The sequence below is a fragment of the Pristiophorus japonicus genome, chromosome 21 (genome assembly GCF_044704955.1).
Source record: "Pristiophorus japonicus isolate sPriJap1 chromosome 21, sPriJap1.hap1, whole genome shotgun sequence".
NCBI classification, from domain to species: Eukaryota; Metazoa; Chordata; class Chondrichthyes; family Pristiophoridae; genus Pristiophorus; species Pristiophorus japonicus.
The window spans coordinates 54,713,123-54,734,877 of record NC_091997.1 but is presented as its reverse complement, the minus strand read 5'-3'; the positions used below and the strand labels follow the sequence as shown (position 1 = coordinate 54,734,877).

Below are 21,755 nucleotides of genomic sequence, written 5' to 3'. Positions count from 1 at the left end.
ACCCAACTTAGTGTCATCCGCAAATTTGGAGATACTACATTTAATCCTCTCGTCTAAATCATTAATGTACAGTGCAAACAGCTGGGGCCCCAGCACAGAACCTTGCGGTACCCCACTAGTCACTGCCTGCCATTCTGAAAAGTCCCCATTTACTCCTACTCTTTGCTTCCTGTCTGACAACCAGTTCTCAATCCATGTCAGCACACTACCCCCAATCCCATGTGCTTTAACTTTGCACATTAATCTCTTGTGTGGGACCTTGTCGAAAGCCTTCTGAAAGTCCAAACATACCACATCAACTGGTTCTCCCTTGTCCACTCTACTGGAAACATCCTCAAAAAATTCCAGAAGATTTGTCAAGCATGATTTCCCTTTCACAAATCCATGCTGACTTGGACCTATCATATTACCTCTTTCCAAATGCACTGCTATGACATCCTTAATAATTGATTCCATCATTTTACCCACTACCGATGTCAGGCTGACCGGTCTATAATTCCCTGTTTTCTCTCTCCCTCCTTTTTTAAAAAGTGGGGTTACATTGGCCACCCTCCACTCCATAGGAACTGATCCAGAGTCAATGGAATGTTGGAAAATGACTGTCAATGCATCCACTATTTCCAAGGCCACCTCCTTAAGTACTCTGGGATGCAGTCCATCAGGCCCTGGGGATTTATCGGCCTTCAATCACATCAATTTCCCCAACACAATTTCCCGACTAATAAGGATTTCCCTCAGTTCCTCCTCCTTACTAGACCCTCCGACCCCTTTTATATCCGGAAGGTTGTTTGTGTCCTCCTCAGTGAATACCGAACCAAAGTACTTGTTCAATTGGTCCGCCATTTCTTTGTTCCCCGTTATGACTTCCCCTGATTCTGACTGCAGGGGACCTACGTTTGTCTTTACTAACCTTTTTCTCTTTACATATCTATAGAAACTTTTGCAATCCTTCTTAATGTTCCCTGCAAGCTTCTTCTCGTACTCCATTTTCCCTGCCCTAATCAAACCCTTTGTCCTCCTCTGCTGAGTTCTAAATTTCTCCCAGTCCCCGGGTTCGCTGCTATTTCTGGCCAATTTGTATGCCACTTCCTTGGCTTTAATGCTATCCCTGATTTCGCTTGATAGCCACGGTTGAGCCACCTTCCCTTTTTTATTTTTATGCCGGACAGGAATGTACAATTGTTGTAGTTCATTCATGCGGTCTCTAAATGTTTGCCATTGCCCATCCACAGTCAACCCCTTTAGTATCATTCGCCAATCTATCCTAGCCAATTCACTCCTCATACCTTCAAAGTTAGCCTTCTTTAAGTTCTGGACCATGGTCTCTGAATTAACTGTTTCATTCTCCATCCTAATGCAGAATTCCACCATATTATGGTCACTCTTCCCCAAGGGGCCTCGCATAACGAGATTGCTAATTGATCCTCTCTCATTACACAACACCCAGTCTAAGTTGGTTCCTCGACATATTGATCTAAAAAACCATCCCTTATGCACTCCAGGAAATCCTCCTCCACCGTATTGCTTCCAGTTTGGTTAACCCAATCTATGTGCATATTAAAGTCACCCATTATAACTGCTGCACCTTTATTGCATGCACCCCTAATTTCATGTTTGATGCCCTCCCCAACATCACTACTACTGTTTGGAGGTCTGTACACAACTCCCACTAACTTTTTTTGCCCTTTGGTATTCTGCAGCTCTACCCAGATAGATTCCACTTCATCCAAATTAATGTCCTTCCGAACTATTGCCTTAATTTGCTCCTTAACCAGCAATGCTACCCCACCTCCTTTTCCTTTTATTCTATCTTTCCTGAATGTTGAATACCCCTGGATGTTGAGTTCCCAGCCCTGATCATCCTAGAGCCACGTCTCCGTAATCCCAATCACATCATATTTGTTAACATCTATTTGCACAGTTAATTCATCCACCTTATTGCGGATACTCCTTGCATTAAGACACAAAGCCTTCAGGCTTGTTTTTTTTAACACCCTTTGTCCTTTTAGAATTTTGCTGTACAGTGGCCCTTTTTGTTCTTTGCCTTGGGTTTCTCTGCCCTCCACTTTTCCTCATCTCCTTTCTGTCTTTTGCTTTTGCCTCCTTTTTGTTTCCCTCTGTCTCCCTGCATTGGTTCCTTTGACCCCAATCCCACTGATTCCAATCCCACTGATTCCGATCCCATTGATCCCGACCCAATTGATCCCAAACCAATTGAACACGATCCCTCTAATCCCGATCCCACTGATCCCAATCCCTCTGATCCAGATCTCTTTGATCCCAATTCCTCTGATCACGATCCTATTGCTTCTGGTCTCTCTGATCTCGAACACTCTGATCCCGATCATTCTGATCCAGATCCCTCTGATCCCGATCATTCTGATCCAGATCCCTCTGATCCCGATCCCACTTATCCCAATCCCACTGATCCTGATCTCTTTGATCCCAATCCCGATCTGATTGATCCCGATCGCTCTGATCCTGATCCCACTGATCCCAATCCCTCTGATCCTGATACCACTGATCCCGATTCTTCTGATCCTGATCCTGAACCATCTCATCCCAATCCCTCTGGTCCTGATCCCGATTCCGATCCCACTGATCATAATCCCTCTGATCCCAATCCCTCTAATCCCGATCCCTCTGATCCCGATTGCACTGATCCTGAGCCCTCTGATCCCAATACCATGGAACCAGGTCCAGATCCCAGAGGTCCTGATCCCGTTCCCTCAGATCTCGATCCTGATCCCTATGGTCCTGATCCCTCTGATCCTGATCACATTGACCACGATCCCTCTGATCCTGATATCTTTGATCCTGATCCCACTGATCACAATCCAACTGATCCCAATCTCTCTGATCTGATCCCGATCCCTCTGATCCCAATCGCTTTGATCCCAATCGCACTGATCCCGATCCCTCCAATCCTGATCCCTCTGATCCAGATCTCTTTGATCCCGATCCCTCTGATCCTGATCCCATTGCTCCCAATCTCTCTAAGCCTGAACCCTCTGATCCCGATCACTACGATCCAGGTCCCTCTGATCCTATCCCACTGATCCTGATCCAACTGTTCCTGATCCCACTTATCCCAATCCCACTGATACTGATCCCTTTCATACCAATCCTGATCCAATTAATCCTGATCCCTCCAATCCCGATCCCTTTGATCCTCATACCATTGATGCCGATCCCTCTGATGCCAATTCCAATGATCCTGATCCTAATCCCTCTGATCCTGATATCACCAATCCCGATCCCCGTGATACCGATCCAGATCCATCTCATCCCAATCCCGCAATTCCTGATCCCTCTGATCCCGATTGCGATTCCACTGATTCCAATTCCTTTGATCCCGCTCCCTCTGATCCCGATCGCACTGATCTTGATCCCATTCCCTCTGATATCAGTCCCACTGATCCCAATCCTTTTGATCCCAACCCTCTGATCCCGATCCCTCTGATCCCGATCCCACTGATCGCGATCCCATTCATCCCAATCCAGTTGATCCTAAACCCATTGATCCTGATCCCTCTGATCCCAATCCCACTGATCCAGATACATCTAATCCAGATCTCTCTGATCCTGATCCTGAACCATCTCATCCCAATCCCTCTGATCCTGATCCCTCTGATCCTGATCCCGATACCATTCATCCTGATCCACCTGATCCCAATCCTGATCCCCTTGATCCCGATTCCACTGACTCGATCCCACTGATCCGATCCATTTGATCCCAACCCCGTTCTGTTTAATCATGATTCCTCTCATCCCAATTTCTCTCATCCCGATCCTTCTTATCCTGATCCCACTGATCCTGATCCATTTGATCCCAATCCTGTTCTGATAGATACCGATCCCACTGATCCCAACAACAATCCCAAACCCTCTGATCCTGACTCCACAGATCCCCATTCCTCTGATCCCGACCCCAATGATGCCGATCCCTCTGATCACGATACCAAACCAAATGATCCTGATCCAACTGGTCCCAATTCCTCTGATCCCGATCCTGCTGATTCTGATCCCACTGATCACAATCCAACTGATCCCGATTCCTCTAATCCTGATCTGATTGATTCTGATCCCGATCATAATCCCACTAGTCCAGATCCCACTGATCCAGAACCCTCTGATCTGGATCCTGCTGTACCCAATCCCTCTGATCCAGATCCCACTGATCCCGATACCTCTGATCCTGATTCCCTCTGATCCTGATCTCGATCCATCTGATTCCGATCCGACTGATCCATATCCCACTGATCCCAATCCATCTGTTCCAGGTGCCACTGATTCAAATCCCATTGCTCCCGATGCCTCTGATCATGATCCTGATCCAGCTGATCCTGATCCCGATCCCACTGATCCCAAACCCAATTATCCTGATCCCGAACCCACTGTTCCAGATCCCTTTAATCCCAATCTGGATTGCATTGATCCTAATCCATCGTCTCCTGATCCCTTTAATCCCAATCCCACTGATCCTGATCCCTCAGATCCCGATCCCTCTGCCGATCCCACTGATTCAGATCCCAATCCCATTGATCCCGATACCAACGATCCGGATCACACTGATCCTAATCCCGACCCAACTGATCCAGATCCCTCTGATCCTGATCCCGATCCCGAACCCTCTGATCCCGATCGCACTGATCCCAAACCCAATCCCACTGATCCCGATCCCTCCAATCCCGATCTCTTTGATCCCGATCTGTCTGATCCTGATCCCATTGCTCCCGATCTCTCTGAGCCTGAACCTTCTGATCCCAATCACTACAATCCAGGTCCCTCTGATCCTGATCCCACCGATCCTGATCCCACTGATCCCGATCCCTCTGATACCGATCCATCTGATCCCGAACCCGATCCCACTGATCCCGATCCCTCCAATCCCGATCCTTCTGATCCAGATCTTTTTGATCCCGATCCCTCTGATCCTGATCCCATTGCTCCCGATCTCTCTGAGCCTGAACCCTCTGATCCCGATCACTACTATCCAGGTCCCTCTGATCCTGATCCCACCGATCCTGATCCCACTGATCCCGATCCCACTTATCCCAATCCCACTGATCCTGATCCCTTTGATCCCAATCCTGATCCGATTGATCCTGCTCCCTCTGATCCCGATCACTTTGATCCTTATACCATTGATGCCAATCCCTCTGATCCCGATCCCATTGATCCCGATCCTAATCCATCTGATCCTGATATCACCAATCCCGATCCCTCTGATCATGATCCATCTCATCCCATCCTGGAGTTCCTGATCCATCTGATCCCGATCCCGATCCCACTGATTCCAATTCCTCTGATCCAGACCCCTTTGATCCCGATCGCACTGATCCTGATCCCGCTGATCCTGATCCCATTAATCCCAATCCAGATCCCACGGATCCTGATCCCGTTCCCTCAGATATCAATCCCACTGATCCCAATCCTTTTGATCCCGATCCCTCTGATCCCGATCCCTCCAATCCTGATATCTCTGATCCCAATCCCACTGATACCGATCCCATTGATCCCAATCCAATTGATCCCGAACCCATTGATCCAGACTCCACTGATCCCAAAACCTATGATCCCGATGCCTCTAATCCCAATCCCTCTGATCCCGATCCCACTGATCCCGATCCCATTGATCCCAATCCAGTTGATCCCAAACCCATTGATCCAGACCCCTCTGGTCCCGATCCCACTGATCCGATACATCTGGTCCAGATCCCTCTCATCCTGATCCCGATCCCATTGATCCCAATCCCTCTCATCCCGATCCCACTGACCCCAATCCCACTGATCTAGATCCCTTTGATCCCAATCCTGATCCAATTGATCCTGATCCCTCCAATCCCGATCCCTTTGATCCTCATACCATTGATGCCGATCCCTCTGATGCCAATCCCAATGATCCTGATCCTCCCGCTGATCCTGATATCACAAATCCCGATCCCCGTGATACTGATCCGGATCCATCTCATCCCAATCCCGCAATTCCTGATCCCTCTGATCCCGATTGCGATCCCACTGATTCCAATTCCTTTGATCCCGCTCCCTCTGATCCCGATCGCACTGATCCTGATCCCATTCCCTCTGATATCGGTCCCACTGATCCCAATCCTTTTGATCCCAACCCTCTGATCCCGATCCCTCTGATCCCGATCCCACTGATCGCGATCCCATTAATCCCAATCCAGTTGATCCTAAACCCATTGATCCTGATCCCTCTGATCCCAATCCCACTGATCCAGATACAACTAATCCAGATCCCTCTGATCCTGATCCTGAACCATCTCATCCCAATCCCTCTGATTCCTGATCCCTCTGATCCTGATCCCGATACCATTCATCCTGATCCACCTGATCCCAATCCTGATCCCCTTGATCCAGATTCCACTGACCCGATCCATTTGATCCCAACCCCGTTCTGTTTAATCATGATTCCTCTCATCCCAATTTCTCTCATCCCAATCCCTCTTATCCTGATCCCACTGATTCCAATCCATTTGATCCCAATCCTGTTCTGATAGATCCCGATCCCACTGATCCCAACAACAACAATCCCAAACCCTCTGATCCCGACTCCACAGATCCCCATTCCTCTGACCCCGACCCCAATGATGCCAATCCCTCTGATCACGATACCAAACCAAATGATCCTGATCCAACTGGTCCCAATTCCTCTGATCCCGATCCTGCTAATTCTGATCCCACTCATCACAATCCAACTGATCCCGATTCCTCTAATCCTGCTCTGATTGATTCTGATCCTGATCATAATCCAACTAGTCCAGATCCCACTGATCCAGAACCCTCTGATCTGGATCCTGCTGTACCCAATCCCTCTGATCCAGATCCCACTGATCCCGATACCTCTGATCCCAATCCCATTCCCACTGATTCCAAATCCTCTGATCCTGCTCCCTCTGATCCCAATCACTCTGATCCTCATCCCAATCCCACTGATCCAGAATCATCTGATCCGGATCCTGCTGTTCCCAATCCCTCTGATTCAGGTCCCGCTTATCCCAATACCTCTGACCCGATCCCGATCCCACTGATTCCAATTCCTCTGATCCAGATCCCTCTGATCCCGATCGCACTGATCCTGATCCCTCTGATCCTGATCCCATGGATCCCAATCTAGATCCCACTGATCCTGATCCCATTCTCTCTGATATCAATCCCACTGATCCCGATCCCTCTGATCCTGATCCCTCCGATCCCGATATCTTTGATCCCAATCCAGTTGATCCCAAACCCATTGATCCAGATCCCTCATCCCGATCCCACTGATCCGATACATCTGATCCAGATCCCTCAAATCCCGATCCCGATCCCACTGACCCCAATCCCACTGATCTCGATCCTTTTGGTCCCAATCCTCATCCCATTGATTCCTTTTATCCCGATACTGACCTCACTGACTCTGATCTCAATCCTGATCCCATTCATCCCGATCCATTTGATCCCGATCGCGCTGATCCAGGTCCCGCTCAACCCAATCCCACTGATTCTGATGCCTCTGAGCCCGATCCCTCTGATCCCGATCCCACTGATCCTGATCTCTCTGATCCTGATCCCAGTGCCACTGATCCCAATCCCTCTGATCCTGAACCCGATCCCACTGATCCCGATCCCTCTGATCCCGATCCCTCTGATCCCGATATCTTTGATCCCGATCCCGATCCTGATCACTCTGATCCCAATCTCATTGATACCGAACACGATCCCACTGATCCTGATACCTCTGATCCAGATCCCTCTGATCCCAATATTTTGGATCCCAGTCCCACTGAGCACAATCCAACTGATCCTGATACCTCTGATTCTGATCCAGATCCCTCTGAACCCGATCCTCCTGATCCCGATCCCACAGATCCTGATCCCTCTCATCCCGATCCCTCTCATCCTGATCCCAATCCCACTGATCCCACTCCCACTGATCCCGATCTGACTGATCCCAATCCCAGCGATCCCGATCCCTCTGATCCAGATCTCTTTTATCCTGAACTCTCTGATCCCGATCATTCCGATCCAGATCCCTCTGATCCTGTTCCCACTGATCCTGATCCCTTCATTCCCAATCCTGATCCGATTGATCCTGATCCCTCTGATCCCGATCCCTCTGATCCCGATCCAACTGATTGCAATCCTGATCCCACTGATCCCGGCCCTCTGAGCCTGATCCCACTGATACCAATCCCGATCCCTCTAATCCTGATCCCGATCCCACTGATCCTGAACCCACTGATCCCGATCACGATCGCTCTGTTCCAGATCCCTTTGATTCCAATCCATCTGATCCTGATCCGTTTAATCCCAATCCCACTGATCCCGATCCCTCTGATTCTGATCCCGCTCACTCTGTTCCCGACACCAACGATCCGATCCCTGTGATCCAGATCTATTTCATCCGATCCCACTGATCCCGATCTCTCTGATCCCGATCCCATTGATCTTGATCCCACTGATCCAGATCCCTCTGATCATGTTCCCACTGATCCTGATCCCTCTGATCCCGATCCCTCAGATCCCAATCCCACTGATCCCGATCCATCTGAACCTGATCCCTCTAATTCCAATCCCATTGCTCCCAATGCCTCTGATCGCAATCCTGATCCCACTGATCCCGGTCCCTCTGAGTCTGACCCACTGGTCCCAATCCTGATCCCTCTGATCCTCATCCTGATCCCACTGATCCGGAACCCATTGCTCCCGATCATGATCGTTCTGTTCCAGATCCCTTTCATCCCAATCCCACTGATCCCGATCCCTTTGATCCTGATCCCTATCCCTCTGATCCTGACACCGACGATCCAATTCCTCTTATCCCGATCCAACTGATCCCGATCCCACTGACAAAACACCAATGATCCTGATGCCTCTGATCACGATCCCAAACCCAATGTTCTCGATCTCTCTGATCCTGATTGCACTGATCCCGATCCCTCAGAACCTAATCCCAACCCCACCAATCCCAATCCCACTGATCCTGATCCCATTCCCACTGATCCAGATTCCTCTGATACCGAGCCTGAACCCAATGATCGTGATCCCTCTGATACCAATCCCGATCCCATTGATCCCAATCTCTCTGATCCTGATCCCACTGACCCCAATACCACTGATCTAGATCCCTTTGATCCCAATCCAGATCCCATTGATCCCAATCCCTCTTATCCTGATACTGACCGCACTGATCCTTATCCCAATACCGATCCCATTCTTCCCGATCCTTCTGATCCCAATCTCTCTGATCCCGATCCATCTGATCCCGAACCCGATCCCACTGATCCCGATCTCTCTGATCCCAATCCCTCTGATCCAAATCTCTCTGAGCCCAAACCCTCTGACCCAGATCCCTCTGATCCTGATCCCACTGATCCTGATCCCTTTGATCCCAATCCTGATCTGATTGATCCCGATCCCGCTGATCCCGATCCTACTGATCCTGAACCCTCTGATCCAGATCCCTATCCATCTCATCCCAATTTCTCTGATCCAGATCCCTCTGATCCCGATCCCCCTGATCCCAATCGCACTGATCCCGATCCTAGTTCCTCTATCCAAATCCCATGGATCCCGATCCAGATCACACTGATCCCGATCCCGTTCCCTCTGATCTCGCTCCCACTGATCACAATCCCTCTCATCCAGACCCCCCTGATCACGATCATACTGGTCACGATCCCTCCGATCCTGATATCTTTGATCCCAATCCCACTGATACCAATCCCATTGATCCCAATCCAATTGATCACAAACCCAGTGATCCAGATCCCTCTGCTCCCGGTCCCTCTGCTCCCGGTCCCACTGATCCTGATCCCATTTTTCCCAATCCAGTTGATCCCAAACCCATTGATCCAGTTCCCTCTGATCCCGATCCCACTGATCCCAATACATCTGATCCAGATCCCTCTCATCCCGATCCCAATCCTACTGATCCTGATCCCTCTCATCCCAATCCATCTCATCCCGAACCCGATTCCACTGATCCTGATGTCTCTGATCCCAATCCCTCTGATCCTGATCCCTCTGATCCCGATCCCATTGCTCCCGATCTCTCTGAGTCTGAACCCTCTGATCCAGATCACTCCGATCCAGATCCCGCTGATCCTGATCCCACTGGACCTGATCACACTGATCCCGATCCATTTGATCCCGATCCTGATCAGTGTGATCCCGATCCCTCTGATCCCGATCCCACTAATCCTGATCCCTCTGATCCTGTTCCCACTGATCCCGATCCTGATTCCTCTGATCCAGATCTCTTTGATCCTGAACTCTCTGATCCCGATCATTCTGATCCATATCACTCTGATCCTGTTCCCACTGATCCTGATCCCTTTGTTCCCAATCCTGATCCGATTGATCCTGATCCCTCTGATCCCAATCCCTCTGACCCCGATCCCACTGATTGCAATCCTGATCCCACTGATCCCGGTCCCTCTGAGCCTGATCCCACTGATCCCAATCCTGATCCCTCTGATCCTGATCCCGATCCCACTGATCCTGAACCCACTGATCCCAATCACGATCGCTCTGTTCCAGATCCCTTTGATTCCAATCCATCTGATCCTGATCCCTTTAATCCCAATCCCACTGAGCCCGATACCTCTGATCCTGATCCCGATCACCCTGATCCCGACACCAACAATCCGATCCTCTGATCCATTTCTCTCTGATCTCGATCCCACTGATCCTGACACCAATGGTCCTGATCCCTCTGATCACAATCCCAAAATCAATGTTCTCAATCTCTCTGATCCCGATTGCACTGATCCCGATTCCTCTGATCCCGACCTCTCTGAACTTAATCACGACCCCACTGATCCCAATCCCGATCCCACTAATCCTGATCCCATTCCCACTGATTCAGATTCCTCTGATACCGAGCCTGAACTCAATGATCGCAATCCATCTGGTTACGATCCTGATCCCATTGATCACAATCACTCTGATCCTGGTCCCACTGACCCCAATCCCACTGATCTAGATCTCTTTGATACCAGTCCGGATCTCATTGATCCCAAACCCTCTTATCCTGATACCGACCCCACTGATCCTGATCTCAATCCCGATCCTATTCATCCCGATCCATCTGATCCCGGTCCCTCTGATCCTGATCCCTCTGATTGCGAACCATCTGATCCCGAACTGGATCCCACTGATCCTGATCCCTCTGATCCCGGTCCCATTGCTCCCGATCTCTCTGAGCCCAAACCCTCTGATCCAGATCACTCCGATCCAGATCCCACTGATCCCGATTCCTCTGATCCCGATCCCTCTGACCCTGATCCCACTGATCCCGATCCCACTGATCCAGATCCCTCTGATCCTGATGCCACTGATCACAATCCAACTGATCACAATCCCTCTCATCCTGATCCCAATCCCACTGATCCCGATCTCACTGATCCCGATACATCTGATCCCAATCCCATTGTTAAGATCCTGATCCCATTACCGATCCCACTGATCCTGATCCCGATCCCATTCATCCCGATCCATCAGATCCCGATCCCACTAATCCTGATCACAATCCCTCTGATCCTGAACCCGATCCCACTGACCCCGATCACTTTGATCCCGATCCCACTGATGTTGATCCTGATCCATCTGATCATGATCCCATTGATCCCAATCCCGATCCCTCTGACCCCGATCCCTCTGACCCTGATCCCTCCGATCCCGATCCCTCTCATCCCAATCCCACTGATCCCGATCCCTCTGATCCCAATCCCATTGATTCTGATCCCGATCCCTCTGACCCCTATCACACAGATCCTGATCCCTCTGATCCTGATCCCTCTGATCCCAATCACACTTATCCCGATCCCTCTGATCCAGATCCCAATCCCTCTGATCCCGATCCCATTCCCACTGATCCAGATCCCTCTCATCCCAACCTCAATCCCACTGATCCAGATCCCACTGATCCCAAGCCCGAACCCAATGATCGCGATCTCTCTGATCCCACTCCCGATCCCACTGATCCCAATCCCGTTCCTACTGATCATGATCCCTTTCATCCTGATCCTAATCCCACTGATCCTGATCCTACTAAACCCGAGCCTGAACCCAATGATCCCGATCCCTCTGATCCCAATCCTGATCCCTCTGATCCTAATCCCAACCCCATTGATCGCAATCCCAATCCCACTGTTCCCAATCCCTCTGATCCCGATCCCACTGACCCCAATCCCACTGATCTAGATCCCTTTGATTCCAATCCGGATCACATTGATCCCATTCCCTCTTATCCCGATGCCGACCCCACTGATCCTGATCCCAATCCCTATCCCACTGATACCGATCCCTCTGATCCTGATCTCTCTGATCCCGAACACTCTGATCCTGATCCCACTTATCCCAATCCCAATCCCAATCCGACTGATCCCAATCCCACTGATCATGATCCCACTGATTCCAATCCCGATCTCACTGATCCAGATCCCTTTGATCCCAATCCCACTGATCCCAATCCCTCCGATCCCAATCCCACTGACCCTGATCCCACTGATCCATTTCATCCCAATCACGATCCGATTGATCCTAATCCCTCTGATACCGATCCCACTGACCCCGATCCCTCTGACCCCGACCCAGATCCCGATCCCTCTGATACCGATCCCACTGAACAGAGCACTAACCTGTGTTTGATTCCTTGTCACCCCAGGTCGAGGGAAGAGTTTTAAGCTGAAGATCCCACCCCTGCGAACGATGACCTTAAGCCAGCAGTCTCTGGCCAACGAGGGTTTCGATGCCGTGCTCGATGACCATTTCCTGTGTGACGGGGACTCCTTGGCCATGAAGGACTTCAGAGGCCCCGTGGGTGAGAACTGCGTGCAGCCCGAGGCTGCCGAACGGCAGGCTCTGATCGAGCTGGAGAACCAGTCGGCTGTGCAGGCTGTCCCGGAACCTGTGGGCCCTTCACCCCCGAGCCAGGGACTGGACCGGCTCGATCCCGATCTCCAGTACGCCAACACAAACCTGGCACAGGACCAATCCGAGGACATATTCCACAGCATCAGGCGAGCTTCTTCAGTAGACAACATTGAGTTGATGAGGAATAAATTTGAGGAGAAATTCAGGGAGAAAAGAATAAATTCAGGTGAGAATGAAGCACAATAAATTCCTGAACCTCCTTCAGAAACTAAATGGTGGCGAAGATCAGCTCACTGATAGATATCTCACCGGAGGTGGAATAATGGGAGCTTTACTCTCTATCTAACTGGTGCAGTACCTCCCCTAAGAGTGTTTGATGGGACAGTGTAGAGGGAGCTTTACTCTGTATCTAACCCCGTACTGTACCTGCCCTGGGAGTGTTTGATGGGACAGTTAGGGGGAGCTTTACTCTGTATCTAACCTCGTGCTGTACCTGCCCTGGGAGTGTTTGATGGGACAGTGCAGAGGGAGCTTTACTCTGTATCTAACTGGTGCTGTACCTGCCCTGGGAGTGTTTGATGGGACAGTGTAGAGGGAGCTTTACTCTGTATCTAACCCCGTGCTGTACCTGCGCTGGGAGAGTTTGATGGGACAGTGCAGAGGGAGCTTTACTCTGTATCTAACTGGTGCTGTACCTGCCCTGGGAGTGTTTGATGGGACAGTGTAGAGGGAGCTTTACTCTGTATCTAACCTGCGCTGTACCTGCCCTGGGAATGTTTGATGGGACAGTGTAGAGGGAGCTTTACTCTGTATCTAACCCCGTGCTGTACCTGCCCTGGGAGTGTTTGATGGGACAGTGTAGAGGGAGCTTTACTCTGTCTCTAACCTGTGCTGGAGCTGGATTAACATCTGTGGAGATAAAGTCATTCACAGTGTAACATTCTGTCTCGATATGGACTCTGACATTTGCTCTGTTCCTTTAAGGCGGGTCGAAAAACTTCAAGCCGAATCTCCTGAACTCCACGTCAGACTCTGACCTGATGAAGTATCGCGCCATCAGCAGGATCCCGCAAATCACCCTCAACTTTGTGGATTTTAACCCTGACGTCCTCCTAACGCCTTCTCCCACAGAGATCGAGATCATCGCACCCAGCAAAGTGAAAGAGCGGACACAGAACGTCACAGAGAAAGTCACACAGGTATCTGTCCCTCCATCTATCCCCTCCTCCACCCTCGCTTCCCCCTCCCCCTTCGCTCCCCCCCTCGCTCCCGCTTCCCCTCCACCCTCGCTTACCTCTCCTGCCCTCGCTCCCCCCTCGCTTTCCCTTCCCCCTCCCCCTCACTCTCCCCTCACTTCCCCCTCCTCCCCTCCTCCTCGCACCCCCTCGCTCCCCCCTCCCCCCTCGATCCCCCCTCACTCCCCTTCCCCCTCAACCCTCGCTCCCCCTCGCCCTTGCTCCCCTTCCGCCTCCCCCTCACTCCCCCTTCCCCCTCCCCCTCACTCCCCCTCCTTCCCTGCCCCTTGCTCCCCCCTCGCTCTCCCCTCACTCCCTCCTCCCTGTCCCTTGCTCCCCCCTCGCTCTCCCCTCACTCCCTCCTCCCTGTCCCTTGCTCCCCCCTCGCTCTCCCCTCACTCCCTCCTCCATGTCCCTTGCTCCCCCTTCACTCTCTCCTCGCTCCCTCGCGCTACCGAGCTCAGGGTTACAGAGAACCACAGGTTGTGTTAATTCAGCAGAAATTATGTAGTTAAAAAAGGCAACGATTTTTTTTTTCTAATTCATTCATGGGATGTGGGTGTCGCAGGCAAGACCGGCATTTATTGCCCATTCCTAATTGCCCCTCGAGAAGGTGGTGGTGAGCTGCCTTCTTGAACCGCTGCAGTCCGTGTGGTGAAGGTGCTCCCACAGTGCTGTTAGGGAGGGAGTTCCAGGATTTTGACCCAGCGACAATGAAGGAACGACAATATATTTCCAAGTCAGGTAGTGTGTGACTTGGATGGGAATTTGGAGGTGGTAGTGTTCCCATGTGCCTGCTGCCCTTGTTCTTCTAGGGGGTCGAGGTTTGAGAGGGCTGTCGAAGATTATTTACTGAGTCGTACAGGTGAAGGGTTGAAAAGAGTAGGAGACAAGATGAAGTAAACTAAGAAATAAAGAAGAACTTGTATTTATATAGCACCTTTCGCAACCACAGGACATCCCAAAGCAGGTTACAGCCAGTGAATTACTTTTGGAAACATAGAAAATAGGTGCAGGAGTAGGCCATTCGGCCCTTCGAGCCTGCACCACCATTCAATAAAATCATGGCTGATCATTCACCTCAGTACCCCTTTCCTGCTTTCTCTCCATACCCCTTGATCCCTTTAGCCGTAAGGGCCATATCTAACTCCCTCTTGAATATATCCAATGAACTGGCCTCAACAACTCTCTGCGGTAGAGAATTCCACAGGTTAACAACTCTCTGAGTGAAGACGTTTCTCCTCATCTCAGTCCTGAATGGCTTACCCCTTATCCTTAGACTGTGTCTCCTGGTTCTGGACTTCCCCAACATCGGGAACATTCTTCCTGCATCTAACCTGTCCAGTCCCATCAGAATTTTATATGTTTCTATGAGATCCCCTCTCATCCTTCTAAATTCCAGTGAATAGAGGCCCAGTCGATCCAGTCTCTCCTCATATGTCAGTCCTGCCATCCCGGGAATCAGTCTGGTGAACCTTCGTTGCACTCCCTCAATAGCAAGAACATCCTTCCTCAGATTAGGAGACCAAAACTGAACACAATATTCCAGGTGAAGCCTCACCAAGTCCCAGTACAACTGCAGTAAGACCTCCCTGCTCCTATACTCAAAACCCCTAGCTATGAAGGCCAACATACCATTTGCCTTCTTCACCGCCTGCTGTACCTGCATGCCAACTTTCAATGACTGATGTATCATGACACCCAGGTCTCATTGCACCTCCCCTTTTCCTAATCTGCCGCCATTCAGATAATATTCTGCCTTTGTGTTTTTGCCACCAAAGTGGATAATCTCACATTATACTGCATCTGCCATGTATTTGCCCACTCACCTAACCTGTCCAAGTCACCCTGCAGCCTCTTAGCATCCTCCTCACAGCTCACACCGCCACCCAGCTTAGTGTCAACTGCAAACTTGGAGATATTACACTCAATTCCTTCATCCAAATCATTGATGTATATTGTAAAGAGCTGGGGTCCCAGCGCAGAGCCCTGTGGCACCCCACTAGTCACTGCCTGCCATTCTGAAAAGGAACCGTTTATCCCGACTCAAAGCTTCCTGTCTGCCAACCAGTTCTCTATCCACATCAGTACATTACCCCCAATACCATGTGCTTTAATCTTGCACACCAATCTCTTGTGTTGGACCTTGTCAAAAGCCTTTCGAAAGTCCAAAAACACCACATCCACTGGTTCTCCCTTGTCCACTCTATTAGTTACATCCTCAAAAAATTCCAGAAGATTTGTCAAGCATGATTTCCCTTTCATAAATCCATGCTGACTTGGACCGATCCTGTCACTGCTTTCCAAATGTGCTGCTATTTCATCTTTAGTAATTGATTCCAACATTTCCCCCACTACTGATGTCAGGCTAACCAGTCTATAATTACCCGTTTTCTCTCTCCTTTTTTAAAAAGTGGTGTTACATTTGTTACCCTCCAGTCCATAGGAACTGATCCAGAGTCAATAGACTGTTGGAAAATGATCACCAATGCATCCACTATTTCTAGGGCCAGTTCCTTAAGTACTCTGAGATGCAGACTATCAGGCCCCGGGGATTTATCGGCCTTCAATCCCATCAATTTCCCTAACACAATTTCCCGCCTAATAAGAATATCCTTCAGTTCCTCCTTCTCACTGGACCCTCGGTCCCCAAGTATTTCCGGAAGGCTATTTGTGTCTTCCTTCGTGAAGACAGAACCAAAGTATTTGTTCAGCTGATCTGCCATTTCTTTGTTCCCCATTATAAATTCACCTGATTCTGACTGCAAGGGACCTACGTTTGTCTTCACTAATCTTTTTCTCTTCACATATCTATAGAAGCTTTCGCAGTCAGTTTTTATGTTCCCAGCAAGCTTCCTCTCATACTCTATTTTCCCCCTCCTAATTAAAGCCTTTGTCCTCCTCTGCTGAATTCTAAATTTCTCCCAGTCCTTGGGTTTGCTGCGTTTTCTGGCCAATTTATAAGCCTCTTCAATTTAACACTATCCTTAATTTCCCTTGTTAGCCACGGTTGAGCCAACTTCCCCGTTTTATTTTTACTCCAGACAAGGATGTACAATTGTTGAAGTTCATCCATAGGATCTTTAAATGTTTGCCATTGCCTATCCACCATCAACCCTTTAAGTATCATTCACCAGTCTATTCTAGCCAATTCACGTCTCATACTATCGAAATTACCTTTCCTTAAGTTCAGGACCCTAGTCTCTGAATTAATTGTGTCACTCTCCATCTTAATAAAGAATTCTACCATATTATGGTCACTCATCCTCAAGGGGTCTCGCACAACAAGATTGCAAATTAGTCCTTTCTCATTAAACATCACCCAGTCTAGGATGGCCAGCCCTCTAGTTGGTTCCTCGACATATTGGTCTAGAAAACCATCCCTAATACACTCCAGGAAATCCTCCTCCACCGTATAGCAACCAGTTTGGTTAGCCCAATCTTTATGTAGATTAAAGTCGCCCATGATAACTGCTGTACCTTTATTGCACGCATCCCTAATTTCTTGTTTGATGCTGTGCCCAACCTCACTACTACTGTTTGGTGGTCTGTACACAACTCCCACTAGTGTTTTCTGCCCTTTGGTATTCCGCAGCTCCACCCATACAGATTCCCCATCCTCCAAGCTAATGTCCTTTCCTTACTATTGAGTTATTTTCCTCTTTAACCAGCAACGCTACCCCACCTCTTTTTCCTTTCTGTCTATCCTTCCTGAATGTTGAATACCCCTGGATGTTGAGTTCCCAGCCTTGGTTACCCTGGAGCCATGCCTCCGTGATGCCAATTACATCATATTCTTTAATTGCTGCCTGCGCAGTTAATTCATCCACCTTATTCCGAATACTCCTCGCATTGAGGCACAGAGCCTTCAGGCTTGTCTTTTTAACACACTTTGCACCTTTAGAATTTTGCTGTAATGTGGCCTTTTTTGATTTTTGCCTTGGGTTTCTCTGCCCTCCACTTTTACTTTTCTTCTTTCTATCTTTTGCTTCTGCCCCCATTATACTTCCCTCTGTCTCCCTGCATAGGTTCCCATCCACCTGCCATATTAGTTTAACCCTTCCCCAACAGCACTAGCAAAAACTCCCCCTAGGACATTGGTTCCGGTCCTGCCCAGGTGCAGACATTCCGGTTTGTACTGGACCACCTCCCCCAGAACCAGTTCCAATGTCCCAAGAATTTGAATCCCTCCCTTCTGCACCACTCCTCAAGTCACGTATTCATCTGAGCTATCCTGCGATTCCTACTCTGACTAGCATCCTGAGATTACTACCTTTGAGGTCCTACTTTTTAATTTAACTCCTTGCTCCCTAAATTCAGCTTGTAGGACCTCATCCCGTTTTTTACCTATATCATTGGTACCTATATGCACCACGACAACTAGCTGTTCACCCTCCCCCTCCAAAATGTCCTGCACCCGCTCCGAGACATCCTTGACCCTTGCACCAGGGAGGCAACATATTATCCTGGAGTCTCGGTTGCGGCTGCAGAAATGTCTATCTATTCCCCTTACAATAAAATCCCCTACCACTATAGCTCTCCCACTCTTCTTCTTGCCCTCCTGTGCAGCAGAGCCACCCATGGTGTCATGAATTTGGCTGCTGCTGAGATCCCCTGGAGTGTTGTCACTGTTGTAATGTTGGAAATGCGGCAGCCAATTTGCGCACTGCAAGCTCCCACAAACAGTAATGTGATAATGACCAGAGAATATGTTTGGATGATGTTGATAGAGGGATAAATATTGGCCAGGATGGAGAGCTCCCCTGCTCTGCTTCGAAATAGTGCCATGGGATCTCTTATGTCCAAATGAGAGGGCAGATGGGGCCTCGTTTTAACGTCTCAACTGAAAAGCAACACCTCTGACAGTGCAGCACTCCCTCAGCACTGCAAGAGTCGGCCTGGATTTTGTGCTCAAGTCTCTGAGGTGAGGCTCGAGCCCACAACCTTCTGACCGAGAAGCGAGAGTGCTACCCACTGAGCCACGGTGAATCAGACCCTGCGTGTAAACTAAGCGGGGTGCCTGTGCCTCTGTGTGTAGTTGCAAGTGTGAGAGCACAGATCGCCCCGAGGCAGTCTGGCAGTGACTGCTCCTTCAATTGTTGCTGCAGATTACTGCAGTAGCGAGTTCCCCATGACAGGCTATTGGGGGCAGGAATGAAACTGTCGGGTACAGAAAGAGGGGACCATTAGCGGCAGGGAAGTAGCGGCAGGGATAGTGGATGCATTGGTTGTAACTTACCAAAATTCCCTGGATTCTGGGAAAGACCCAGCAGATTGGAAAACTGCAAATGTAACGCCCCTGTTTAAAAAAAGAGGCAGATAAAAAGCAGAAAACTATAGACCAGTTAGCCTAACATCTGTGGTTGGGAAAATGTTGGAGTCCATTATCAAAGAAGCAGTAGCAGGACATTTGGAAAAGCAAAATTCAGTCAGGCAGAGTCAGCAAGGATTTATGAAAGGGAAGTTATGTTTGACAAATTTGCTGGAATTCTTTGAGGATGTAACAAACCGGGTGGATAAAGGGGAACCAGTGGATGTGGTGTGTTTGGACTTCCAGAAGGCATTTGACAAGGTGCCACATAAAAGGTTACTGCACAAGATAAAAGTTCACGGGGTTGGGGGTAATATATTAGCATGGATAGAGGATTGGCTAATTAACAGAAAACAGAGAGTCGGGATAAATGGTTCATTCTCTGGTTGGCAACCAGTGGGGTGCCGCAGGGATCAGTGCCGGGACCCCACCTATTTACAATCTATATTAACGACTTGGAAGAAGGGACTGAGTGTAACGTAGCCAAGTTTGCTGATGATACCAAGATGGGAGGAAAAGCAATGTGTGAGGAGGACACAAAAAATTTGCAAAGCGACATAGACAGGCTAAGTGAGTGGGCAAAAATTTGGCAGATGGAGTATAATGTTGCAAAGTGTGAGGTCATGCACTTTGGCAGAAAAAAATCAAAGAGCAAGTTATTATTTAAATGGAGAAAGATTGCAAAGTGCTACAGTACAGTAGACCCGGGGGTACTTGTGCATGAAACACAAAAGGATAGTATGCAGGTAAAGCAAGTGATCAGGAAGGCCAATGGAATCTTGGCCTTTATTGCAAAGGGGATCGAGTATTAAAGCAGGGAAGTCTTGCTACAATTATACAGGGTATTGGTGAGGCCACACCTGGAATACTGCGTGCAGTTTTGGTTTCCATATTTAAGGAAGGATATACTTGCTTTGGAGGAAGATCAAAGAAGGTTCACTAGGTTGATTCCGGGGTTGAGGGGGTTGACTTATGAGGAAAGATTGAGGAGATTGGGCCTCCACTTATTGGAATTCAGAAGAATGAGAGGTGATCTTATCGAAATGTATAAGATTATGAGGGGGCTTGACAAGGTGGATGCAGAGAGGATGTTTCCACTGATGGGGGAGACTAGAATTAGAGGGCATGATCTTAGAATAAGGGGCCGCCCATTTAAAACTGAGATGAGGAGGAATTTCTTCTCTGAGGATTGTAAATCTGTGGAATTGCTGCCCCAGAGAGCTGTGGAAGCCGGGACATTGAATAAATTTAAGACAGAAATAGACGGTTTCTTAAACGATAAGGGGATAAGAGGTTATGGGGAACGGGCGGGGAAGTGGAGCTGAGTCCATGATTGGATCAGCCATGATCTTATTGAATAGTGGAGCAGGCTCGAGGGTCCTTATGGCCTACTCCTGCTCCTACTTCTTATGTTCTTATTACTCAAACCCTGGGCCACAGCAAGGACCAGAGCTGTCTGGAAAATACTGAGGAATGTCTTTAAATGGAGTTCCGGGAATGTCTGATTCCCACCCCCCAAACACCGCACAACCGCCGCCCCCCCCCACGGCATCCATTACACCCGGATACAAATATCGCTGAATGTCCTGCACAGAGGAACTTCGGGAATTGCTGCATGACTGTGCCAACCTAATGAAGTATTTCATCAGCTCAATTCCTGTCCACCTTTCCCGTTATAGGTAAATGGGCGCAGGCACGGTACGGGCGCCTTAACCCGCTTTCGTCCTAGTCATGCCTGACGATTGGCTGAGGCTGCACAGGAACTCCAAGTTACTTTCCCCAAAGGAGCAATATTCGATAAATACTTGCCTCAGACTCATCTTTCAGGCAGCGCACCACCTCGTGACACACAGTCACTTTCCCCTCGAGTTTCTATCTCTCGTTCTCTGCAGCCGTGGCTCACTGACAGACAATCAGCTGCCGATCGGGCGAGATGTCAGTCGTGTGCTTCGCACATCAGTGGTTTTCACACCCTGCTCACACCCGGACTCTCAGCCTGAATTAACAGCATCACAGCCCACATTCAGACAGGTCACTGGAGGGAGTGTTTAATGGGACAGTGTAGAGGGAGCTTTACTCTGTATCTAACCCCGTGCTGTACCTGCCCTGGGAGTGTTTGATGGGACAGTGTAGAAGGAGCTTTACTCCGTATTTAATCCATGCTGTACCTGGATTAACATCCGTGAGGATGAATTCAGTAACAGTGTAACCCGGTTTTGGGACAGCACTGAGATTGAGATCATGCTCTTGGTCCTGTGCGTTTCCTCCTCGGGTCCGGATTGTGAATTCCAAACCGGGTTTTGCTGACCACTAACTCACATTCA

The 21,755-nt window shown here is 49.3% G+C and overlaps 1 protein-coding gene across 5 annotated transcripts in view; it reads left to right on the top strand.

The window, feature by feature from the left end:
- Positions 1–21,755, top strand: part of kcnh6a (potassium voltage-gated channel, subfamily H (eag-related), member 6a) — a 449,471-nt gene that overhangs the window by 302,842 nt on the left and 124,874 nt on the right. For all 5 annotated transcript variants that reach the window (XM_070864776.1, XM_070864777.1, XM_070864775.1 and 2 more), the window contains 2 exons: positions 12,677–13,111; positions 13,870–14,084. In XM_070864776.1, coding sequence (XP_070720877.1) covers positions 12,677–13,111; positions 13,870–14,084 — 650 coding nt within the window. The remainder of the gene's footprint in view (positions 1–12,676; positions 13,112–13,869; positions 14,085–21,755) is intronic.